At 44.0% G+C, this 11599-nt stretch overlaps 2 protein-coding genes across 6 annotated transcripts in view; both read right to left on the bottom strand.

The window, feature by feature from the left end:
• The window catches only part of LOC108694522 (transcription factor E2F2), a 13336-nt gene extending 5762 nt beyond the window's left edge, over positions 1 to 7574 (bottom strand). Inside the window, exon 1 of one of the 5 annotated variants that reach the window (XM_018204090.1) lies at positions 7186 to 7574. Coding sequence is in view for 2 of the 5 variants with exons in the window: in XM_018204088.1 (XP_018059577.1) it covers positions 5738 to 5835 (98 nt within the window). In the remaining 3 variants the exon portion in view is untranslated. Of the gene's footprint in view, positions 1 to 1223; positions 1322 to 5043; positions 5281 to 5324; positions 6604 to 7185 lie in introns of those variants that run through there. The other 4 variants (XM_018204088.1, XM_018204092.1, XM_018204093.1 and 1 more) reach the window with 4 other exon arrangements.
• A 2052-nt stretch (positions 7575 to 9626) lies between these two features.
• LOC108694357 (protein archease-like) lies at positions 9627 to 11285 on the bottom strand. The gene is made up of 4 exons (XM_018203784.1): positions 11199 to 11285; positions 10955 to 10979; positions 10581 to 10785; positions 9627 to 10167 (listed from the first exon to the last, which is right to left on the bottom strand). Exons 1-4 carry the CDS (start codon positions 11248 to 11250, stop codon positions 9982 to 9984), a joined length of 468 nt encoding a protein of 155 aa, XP_018059273.1. The 5' UTR covers positions 11251 to 11285; the 3' UTR covers positions 9627 to 9981.
• Between the last annotated feature and the right edge of the window lie 314 nt (positions 11286 to 11599).

Here is an 11599-nt window from a genome sequence, read left to right as displayed (position 1 = left end):
TCTCTCTCTCTCTCTCTCTCTCTCTCTCTCTCTCTCTCTCTCTCTCTCTCTCTCTCCTTCCCTGTCTTTGGCGCGATCGGATTGCGCGGCTTTAGGTCGGACGCACACGAGACTCGTGAGTCCAATGAAAGTGGCTACGAGAAGCAAGGAACGATGGTGTTGAAGAAAATTTGATTCTCGCTCGTGTTCCGAAGAGAAACGCGACAAAGAACGAAATAACTCCGTTAAATAATATACATGGAACTTGAAAAGCGAGAAAAAGATTTAATAAAATAGAACTGGAGGAACTAATAGATGAAATTGAACTTCAAGAAATCCGACTTACATATGTATCAAATTTGAGAGGAGATATTGAATAGAAATGAAGCTAAGCATATCAAATGAAAGGAGAAATTGAATAAAAATGAAACTAAGCATATCAGTAGAAAGAAAGAAGAAAAGAAAAGTCTTATTCGGATATTTAAATATAAGATAAATGTATAATAAAATCACACGTGTTTATATCTATTTGTAGCGTCGAAACTTGTCGAAATTATCAATTCCGAGATTTTATTCTCGAAAAATATCGCAAGTGAAAATACTAGGGAAATCTATAATATACATATATAACGTATACTATAGTATTTTCGTACATTCTTGTATGCGATATTTTCGAGAATACAATCTCTGATCCCGAATTATTTCTCAGTGTTCAAAATATCAGCTGATCGCTCGTCATTATCTTTTAAAAGACACAAAAGAATTGTCTCATCATTATTCAAGTATTTTATTGATAAGTCCAAAGTCGTATAATCGTCGATAATCAAGATTCGATGTCTTCAATTCCAGCTATGCAATTATTTTCTGCCTGTCTAAAAATAAGAAAGATTCGCGCGCATTTATTTTATGGTGGTAGAAATATAGCGAATTCGATTGGATGCACTAGTACATATTTAAAGTCATTGTATACTAATTTAATCTGAATAAAAATCAAATGCAAATATTTCGAATTATAAAATTCCGATTTTAGTTAATAGCACAATAAAATGTGGTTTAATTCGCTTTTATATTAAATTGAATACACATTTTTTGCGTCAATTTGTGGACGATAGTTTTAATGTGCACCAGTGCAAAATGTGCAAACTGAGTGAATCCAATCGAATTCGTCAACCGATCCATATACAGATAACTTGGAAGATTGAAGTAGAAATGTTGATGCGAAATAATACTTTTTCCGTGCTTACAGATTAGTTTGTCGTGTGTCAACTGAAGCCGACCACACGTGACGCCGTTTATATCCATCAGAAGCTATAAATAAGAAGATTACATTCTCGAAAGTCATTTCTCGCGTAAGTACGTTTGCGTCAGTATAAACATCACGTAAATGTCGCATCAGTACATCTTACAAAATGCAATATTTGTCTGTGCAAATTGGAATATGCGCATATTGTAACGTGATAAAAATACGTGTGATTTTAGTTATTAAGATTAATACCAGTTTCTTCACTTGGTCACATCACAACATATAATTTGGCATAGACTTTAGATTCGTTTGTCTGCACTGAATCTACACCAAACAAATATATCGTAGTCACATGTACGACTCTTTACTGAATACAAATAAGTACGTTTGCTTCTCTTTCTACAACAGCGATTCTCAAGCTACATTTTCAGCAAACTCGACTGCATGATGTTCATTAAGCATAATTGCGCAGCTTATATTCTTTTTCATCAATAATTGTTATATAATCAAGCAAGAGAACTGAACTCGATGAATTTGAAAAATATAATAAATATGACATCAATCAATACATTACATAAATAATTCTTTGCTCCTGTTAATTATTCTGCGGAAGAAGTAAAAAATTAATTTCAAAACAATTAATCCAAAAAAAAATATTTCTTATTCTTATATCGAATTCGAAAGAAAGTGTAAATTATTATTTTCATTTGCATATTATCTTATATTTTATCATTTAATTATATTTTTTCAAAATATTATTAAAGAAAAGATATGGAAATATCTAAAAGTAACGAAATGTATACAAAAGAAGCAAGTTGAGAGTATTGTATTGCAAGATGATTTAAATCGAATAAGCTAACTTAAGGGCTCCACATAGCTCGGTATGCGTCTCAACACTCCGAACGGACCCATGGTGAGCTCGGCCCGGGGAATTTTAGAAAAAAAGAACAAGCATTCCGAGACAAGCTGATCGTTCCGGGTATGATTTAAAGAGATAGTGCTTGCGTCTCGCGAACATATTCCTTCATCCTGTGGTTGTGATTTATTCAAAGCGATTATAGAAAATTTTGATAATGTTTTGGAGTAATAAATCAATGTAAAGTAATTGTTAACTTGCTTATTAATCTGTTTCTCTTTGGATAGATCGATTATGCTTTCGATGTGATGTTCTATTTTATTATTTATATAATTTTATATACTGTATATGTACTGTATATATATATATTTTATATACCGTGTAATTTTATATACTGTATTATAGATAACTGTGATAAAAAAAACTTGATAAAAATGTTGAACTATATAAAACTTTTAAAAAAATCATTCAACAACTTTATATAGGGATGTTGATTCAGTTTCGTTAGCAAACAGATAAACTGAGAGAAAAAAAATTTAGAATCGATGTTATAAGTCGATAAAAGTTGGAGCAACTCCAGTTCGAGTCTTTTGCCGGATACACAATTAACTACTAGTGAGAGCTACTAGGATTTCTCGAGACCAATAGCGTCACGATTTGTGCTTGAAAGGTTGGGAGCAATGCACGACGCGGAGTCATTGATTGGTCAGCCGTTATCTCGAAACCAAAGTATGAAGCATCGCACAGCACATCGGCAGCTGCATTCGATGTAAAAATGATGTATCGATTAAAAAAAATGACTTTTTTCAACACCTTTTTTATCATCAAACTATTTGTCCATACATTTTTACCTCGACGCGAAGGCTGAAATTTTTGCCTTCCTATCCGTTGATTGGTTGCTCACGGGGATGGCCCGTCAAGTCAACCCCGGCGTAGAGTCACGTTGGCGAAAGTTGGCAGAATCGACAGTGCGTTGCAACATCGATCCCGGAAACGTGTTCACGTTTAACAAAGAACGCGACAAAGTCTACACGATTACTTACTCGAAGATTAAATAGAGCTCGGAGGAGGTTACTAATAGGCGCCGGCAGGATAATTTCACGACTTTGCTCCGTATGTTCGCAATCGAGGACGATGTGGGCACTAATGCCGAGTCTCCAGTGCGTCGAAGACAGGAAACGCCGCCGCCATCCACAACCACGACGGTGGCGGCGGCGGGCGTCCACGAGACGTGCGCTGTGGCTTGTGCGAAGATGCAAACGAAATGTGCGCAATGTGTTTCGTGTGCACGAGACTTCAGGCGGCCAGATGTGACGAGGCCGATCCTCTCTATCTATCTCTCTATCTCTCTATCTCTCTATCTCTCTCCCTCTCCGTTTCTCTGCCCCTTCATTTCGTAAAGGTCTTAGGTCGCGAGCTCTACGACACCAGCCTAGCTATCTCCCTTTAGGGTGACTTCGACCAAATCTCGATTAATTTAATCAATGATTGATTCAATCGGCAGAATTGCTTACAAAAGCACAATTTTCAATCATATATTCCGCTGCTCCTGATCTAATTTTGTTCTACATGTTAACAACAAATTCTTTCTAATCAATTAAAGTTGTCCTTAATCTCCTTTTTCTTTAATCCTAGGGCTGCATACTTGTGATATCCAATGAAAATTTCCAGCTTCTTGGGACTTTTTTGTTTGAATGTTTGTACTTGACGATTTAGCGACTTTAAGTTTATGGTTGACAAGCATAAATTTTGATTTTATAATTATTTGATCTTGAAAAAAGAAATGTTGAAAAACATAGATACGTTTGTTTTTTTTAAATTATGTGTTATAGATATATGGAAGTCTGAAAAACGCACGGAGTAGTCCACGTCTACAAAAATGTATGCAGTCTTAGAATCAACTGACCAATTAAGTCAACAGTACAGCAGTAAGCTGAATGTTGAAATAGAGCGATAGCACTCCAGATATGTTCTTTTTATTTCGAGTCTCTGGCTTCTCTTATCAAAACCTGGCGAGTGTGGTGCCACAGTTCTAGCCCGACATAGCGCGCAATCAGCTGTTAACATCGATCGAAGGCCACGCGTTGCCGCCGGCGTTCTCGCGTCGTCGATTGTCAGAGAATTCTCGATTCCTTCTCGAAAGAGCGAGACCCCAGGAAAAGTGCTATCGTACGATAACGACCAATGGCGCGCAAGCGGAGGAAGCGATGCCTCTCTATTGGTGGAATTGTCAAATATCGCGCGCCTCGATGATCATTTTCGCTGCACGTTTTCGAGAATCGAGGTCTGTCCTTTTCGTCTTTTCGCCGTTCGAGAAACATATTTAGGTGTCGAAAAAAAGAAAAAAACCGAACCAGAATGCAAGCAAATATTAGGAGCCTCCGAGCTGCCTTCATTTACACGACGATACATCTCTGTCTTTCGTCCGATTGCTTGTTTCCCTCTTCGCGCCACCCTTACATTAATCGAGAATTGCGTTCGCGGAATCTCGAGGAACTCGATCTCGTGCCATATCGCTGGTAAATAATGAGAATCGAAGTCACGGCCTCGTGCACATCGACGCGCTCGCCCACTCCTTTACGTACGCACGATACGTACGCACGCACGCACGCACGCACGCACGGCACGCACATACATGCCGGTTCGACGCGTCACTGGTGAGAGATACGCGTGCCGCACACACAGACACGAGCACACGTATACATACTCGCGTATACGTGAGACCATCGCGTCGCGGCGAACTCGTTTAAAGAGCCGAGACGACACCGCCGGTGTGTCCCTAGTAAGGTGCGTTACCCGTCACGTCATGTAAAGGAGCGGCGCGATCGGCCGCTGCTTTGGAGACGTTTCCCCGAAGATGCTCCCTCGACGCATCCTGGCCAAAGCGCGAAACTCGCGGTATTCTACCGGCACGGCGATAGGCGAATCGAGGAAGGGCAAACATATAATCGGTCCGGGTGCTGACCTGTGGCGTGTAAAAACTGCGTTTCTCGTTAGGAAGTCGTCGTCAACAGCCACCGCCGCTGATGACGACACACGTCGCGATCTCGGACGAGAAAGAGAGACGGAAGTAGCAAAAGTCGGTGCGATCGGCGCGAAGAGGTAATGCGTCCGTCCGCTCTCTTTCTCTCTCTCTCTCTCTCTCTCTCTCTCTCTCTCTCTCTCTTCTCTCTCGGCTCTCGCCAGCGCAGCGTTTCCGTCCCTCCTCCTCTCACGACGGCTCGCTCCCGGTTTTTTGCTACTTACTTGGCTGCTCGCGAATGTGTGCGCTGCGCTGCGCCGCGCCGTACAGTATTTTGAGACGGAGACCCGCGCTCTCTTCCGGGAGAAGATTCAGCAGCAGGCCAGCACACGGCACGCGGCGTGTGTGGCGCGTGTTGCAGCCGTCGCAGGACGGTTGGAGCCGGGCATCCCCCAGTCCGGGTGGTCTCTTTCGATCCCGGCGATCCCGGCACTCGAGTTTCGAGAGGGATATGGCACAGAGGAACACCGCGGCTAACGGCAAAATCGTCCGCCGGACGGAACGAACGTACGGAGCCTCCTCGAGGAGGAGAATGACGACGACGACGACGATGACGACAGACGGAGACGGAGCGAGCCCTTCCTCGTCGGCCTGTATCGCCTCGAGATGTATATCTCAAATTATCGCCCGCTCTCACCCTTTCCCTCCGTTCCCTCGACGTGGCTGTAATCGTTGCGGCTTTACATACTCTCGCCGTACTTTGCGCGATTTCTCCCTCTTACTCTGCCCTGGCATACGTCGCTCTTTTTCTTTCGAGGTCGCTCGTTTTCTACGAGCGTGTTCGTATTGCTGCTGCTGCTGCTGCTGCTAGAGTACGGTGTCCATTTTCTGCGCGATTCGATCTGCCGCTACGGTTACGCTACGCACAGGCGGGTCCAAGTAGGCAGCAGGTAGCCAGGCAAAGACGAGCCAGGCGATTCCTCGTACAACGCGACGGAAGGGGCGCTCGTCGTTCCAGAACAATATGCTGAATCGAGAACGTTACGGATGTTTTTCACTGTCTAAAATACAGCGTGGCTTGAACCTTAGAGCGAGCCCCGCCTCGGCATGCTCGGCTCGGCTCGACTCAGGCCGACCAGGAGGCCGGCGAAGCAAGCAAGGAGAAACGAACCTTCTCTCTCTCTCTCTCTCTCTCTCTCTCTCTTTCTCTCTCTCTCTCTTTCTTCCTCTTTATACGTGTCTCGTTACGTCGCGCGTGTACGTATGTACGTACGAGGCCGGCACGCCAAGCAAGAACGTCCGGACGATCGGTCGGTTCGCTACTTCGCTCTTTCCTTCGACTGCTTCGACTGCTTCGACTGAATGTATGGCTATGGACGGGAACCCCAGACTGCGGGTACCGTGGCGCACTGGCACGACTGGGCCGATTCGGGTAACGAGAAGCGGACAGAGTGTGCCGCGTGCGCCGGTGCTCGCGAGATGCCAAGAGAGGGAACGAGAGAGAAAGAGAGAACCAGCCGCGTGTCCGTGCGTATTCGCGAATGTCTACGGGAGGGAGGGAGAGTCTCTCTCTCGCCTCGCGATTCGCGAGGTGGTGTACCGGCCGTACCCTCCGCACTACCAGCTCTCACAACTATGTGTTGATGTCGGTGTATATACTGGTGTATGCGAGACCACACGTTGGCACCGTCGCGTCGCGTCGCGTCGCCTCGTGTCGGCTGTCGCGCGGCGCCGCCGCCGTCGCCGCCGGCGCGTGTATGCGGTGTATGTGCGATGCGATGCGATGTGATGCGATACGACCCGATCGCGGAAAAGCGCGGCACGCATGCGTCGCAAGCCGTTAAACGTGCGTACGAGTCAACGAGCGCGAGAAAGACAGAGAGAAAGAGAAAAGGATGACGCTTCCGAATGTATATGAGTGAACGAGTCACGCTACGTTGGTGGCGGATAATATCGTGATGTTGGTGTAATCTCGCTGTATTTCTCGCGCGTGAAGCGTCCACGGAAGATTACGTCGGAAAAAATGACGAGTTTCGTAACCAATGGAAATCTCTCTCTCCCTCTCTCTCTCTCGCTCGCTCGCTGTCTCACTCGGCGTTCGACAGGTGACACTTTAAAGCGACCTGACGCGAGGCGTAGACTTACCGGAATTAGGGCAGCTAGCTCTCTCGGAGAAACTCAAATGTCCTCAGCAGCACGGCACTCGTGACGAATGACGAATGATTGAATTCGTGCAGACTCGGACGGGCGGAAGGCACTTTTGCGGAGCGAGGAGATTCGGGACGCGTTCGTTGATCGTTCGCGTTTCACGCGATGACAACGCGTCGTTCCTCGCCGCCTTTCATAAGTGCGCGCGCTTCCGAGCGGACGGCGCGGCGGCACCCTCGCCGTAGCAGTAACGGCAATGGTCGATCTCTTCGTGTGCGTGTCGCGCGGCGACGTGTCGGTGTGTCCGTGTCGTCCGTGAGCCGGCGCACCGGCCATCTGCCGGTCGCACGCGACAGCTGAAATACGCGCGCCAAAACCGTCGTCGCTGGTCGCCACCAGCTTCGTGCGGCTTCGTGTTGCGTTCAATCGCGTTCACCCGATATGACCGAGCCTTTTTCAGATGATATCACGACATTTGCACACGCGAATCCCCGCGAGCGAGCCTACTACTAAAATACCCCCCTAACGAATGCGACGCGCGCGATAATCACTCGATAATGTCAACTGGCTATTATCGCAATTACGAACGCGTTCCGTGCCGTTTCACGCGCGTCATCGCGTCATCGTGTTTCCTCGAGATTCTCGAGAATCCTCGTTGAGATCGTCAGCTAGGAAAACTCGCCTCGGCCCCCGGTGAGCGTCGGCGATCGTTGCGCGTCGCCTTCACCTGGTTTACCCGCCAAAACTTACTCCGCCGGCTGCTCCACCACGGTCGAGGGATCGCCAAAGCCGAGTGACGAGAACGGTTATTTATCGCGAAATATCCTCACAACCGTTCGTCTTCTCGTCCTCGACGACGACGTCGCGGCACCGGTTATCTATTTTCAGCACTCTCGCAAGCATTCCCGCGTTTCCGGAGCGCACTATTACCATACCGGTCCGCCATGCTCGGGGGTGTTGGCGAACAGAACAAAGTGAATGTCTTCTCGTTTTCCTTCTTTCTCTCCCTCTCCCCTCCCCTCTCCCTTTTTCCCGTCCCTTTCTCTCTGTAAACGCCGATGGATATCAGGTCCCTTTAATCCAGGCTTCCTCACGGCAGAGGATCCAGGGGGGACGGAGGGGCAACGCGTTACGGACACGGCGTTAGGCAGCACTCGCGAATTATGCAATTTAGTGACGTATTAATTTGACAACGATCGTGCAAGCGCTTACGTACGCACACGCGCCTTCGACTGCCTTCGACTCGACGATCCTGCCGGACAACTGATGCCCCTCGTTTCTTGCCTGGTCTTACCCGAAACTCCGCCGTACGATCGTCCCTTCCTTCGCGAATGGAGGGGCATTCAGCTGCAGGGATGTAGCGGGACGAAAGACGAGCAGGGCCCTCTCCCGACCCGAGAATGTCGAAAACTCTACGAGAAAATCGATGGACGAGACAGGGACAAAATTATCACTGGCAAAAAGTCGTACTTTTTTTTATTTCAATTTCATCACTAACGGTGATCTCCTTATCACAATTCAGACTCCTCGATCGCCGTCTCGTATCAAGTATATACAATACAATACAATGTAATCGCGTCAAATAGATGCTACTTTTCATTGGAAAACTGGAGTTTCGTACAAATAATGGATATTATATTTTTTAAACATTATTTTCTCAAAAGATGAGAATGGCTCAGTTCAATTTTTTCAATTATAATAGTTTATGTCACAATATACACTCATATGCACTGCATATACAATAGAATATAATTCTATTGGATGATTGTACAGATTTGAAACGTGTATTGGGTTGTCCGAAAAGTTCGCGCCGCAAAAGATTTAAATTTAATAAATGTATACTAAAATTTAAATCTGCGTTTCAATTTTCCTTCAAAATTGGCACGAACTTTCCGGACAACCCAATATAATATCAAAGAAATAGCGTTAACATACTATACCTTTTTATAAATATCAACAAAAAGCTGTGACCTACATTTAAAATTAATCAGTTTTTTCATTTTACCGCAGATAACTGAAACATACAATTGTACATATATGCGATAAATATTAGTCAAATAAATACATATGTTATAAACAATATTATAATACAATATTATAATAAACAATATAATATTATAAAATAGTTAAAATAGTTTAAATTGGCAAAAATGGGCTTTATTTTAATGACGCATGCAGATTATTGTACGTGTAAGCAATTTATCAATTTATCAATCTTGTACATTTTTCTCGCTTTCCCATATGATCATTGCGAGAGAAATATGTAGTGAGAAAGATAAAAGAGAACCATAATTTAAAGGCAATAGCTATTGAAGTAGAGAGACTCTATCATATTGATTATATTTTGTAAATAATAATGTTAAATAAGCAAAAAAAAATACATGTAACAACGATAAAAATTCGCATGCATTTCTTAATAACAAATGACTAATCCCTTGGCTCTTTTTATTGCGCTTTGCCGGGAATTCGAGTAATCTTAGTACACGCCTGAGTCAAGTCGAGCCAAGAAGAAGGGGGGCCCGGTGCATTCTTCGTAACGTATTTATTTGAACCCTACGGGGCAAATACAAAAGGATCGCTCCTATGTAGACCATAGGGGAGGTATACGATTTCCTTTCTTGCTCTTCGACTACCTTCCTCTACTTTTTCCATGCACCATCCGTTCAAACTAAGTAACCCTCCCTCCTATTTTTCCCCACTACTTTTTCATTGTTGTTAGAGCATTACCAGAAAGTTGTGCAGCAAAATATTGTTGAAATATATGTGCAGTGCGATCGACAGGCGAGGATAATATCATATATCGACGATCACAAAGATTTCGGGTCGCTCCACCCGCGGGCGATCGTTGATCTGCATTGCCGAGTATGTGATGGCCTTTACTTCTGCGCCTTGCGTGTGTTTGCCAATTGTGAACTCCTCGCCATATGCGGTTGCCTTGATTTTAAATCCTTCTCGGTCGAATTCGGTAATCTTGACTTTCTAGTGACAGACGTGCGGAGAGATTTTCACCTTTAGGTTTGGATGTAAATGCGGTAAGTTTCACGATCTTCACGGTCCAACCGAAAGGACTATTCGACGATCATTTCAAATTAATTTCGTGTAAATAAAACATGTCGTAATTGTATGAATTAATTAATACATAGTAATATTATTTATAAAGCCAAACAAAAGAATAAAATATTAAGAAATTATTTTTAATACATAGCAAAGAAAGTCTTCAATATTTCATGTAGAATACAAAATTCATATACGAATCATACAATTACATTTCTGTGACATTATATGTAATATAATGTATTATCAAAAGTTGGATGGTACCGTTATTGCTGTAACGGTAAATTATTAGCAAGTATCTATATTGATCACAAAGAAATGTCGCAACAAAGAAATACCTTGGCGACTATATATGGCTCGGCGCTAAACATGAAGAGCAGCTCATCAAGAAAGTGAAAGAGTAGACTCTCCATGTCGTCACCTTCGGCCTCAATGTGATGCACCTGTGTGACCTGCACGCGCTCGAGATCCGTCATGTAACCGAACATGGCCATCGCGCATTGCTCGAAAGCCTCGTCCATGGTGTCGCCCCATGCATGCAATCTGAAAACATAATCGGTGATTTATACATTGCCGAATCAATCTCTGTCACAAATAAGCTTTTAAACGTCTATCGATTTCCGCACAATTGCGCGCGTGCTTTTTTAGGTTAGCCGGCGAAGTAACCTTCAAGATTAATCGATCAATCGCTACAACTGAATGCAGTACTTACTGTACGTCCGCGGTGTGATCCAAATCTGTAACAGAAAACATGGATTTTTTTCGTGATTATTTTCAAAACTGTGGCTGAGGGATTTGCGTCATATTACGGAAACTTTGCGTCAGTTGCGATTACGAGGTTAGAATTCGTCGCGTGCGAAGACGCGTCAAAGTACACGTCGACAGATGAAATATTTTCGAGAAAAGAGCGAAAGAAAACGGTAATGTTAAGAAAAAAATTTGCGATTGATACTTACACTCGTATTTGGCGAGTGGTATTTCGAGATCTACGCTCGCCAGCTCGTCCATGTCGCGCACAGCTGATTCTCTTCCACGTAATGCAAGGCGATCAGCTGATTCACTGACGGGTTCAATCAACGACAACGTAGTTCACGTAGATGAGTTCACGCCGACCAGGTGGCGCTACTTACAAGCGAACTTGAGCGCTTAACGGCCACATGGAGTAACATGTGGCTCCGTGTGAGAACGGTCGATTCATTTAGCAAATGACAAATTTCGGATTTGATTCTAGTCTAAATGAAATACTCATGTGAATGACCATTTTTTGAAATATTTCAATAAAAATATTTTTAAAATATTATATAAGTATTGTAAGAAAAAAAATATATTTAAAAACTCTGACTTCCTGGAAAAAAAA

The sequence above is a fragment of the Atta colombica genome, unplaced genomic scaffold (genome assembly GCF_001594045.1).
Source record: "Atta colombica isolate Treedump-2 unplaced genomic scaffold, Acol1.0 scaffold12, whole genome shotgun sequence".
In the NCBI taxonomy this organism is placed as follows: Eukaryota; Metazoa; Arthropoda; class Insecta; order Hymenoptera; family Formicidae; genus Atta; species Atta colombica.
Note: the sequence above shows the minus strand (reverse complement) of the source record. Positions and strands in the feature narration are given on the sequence as shown.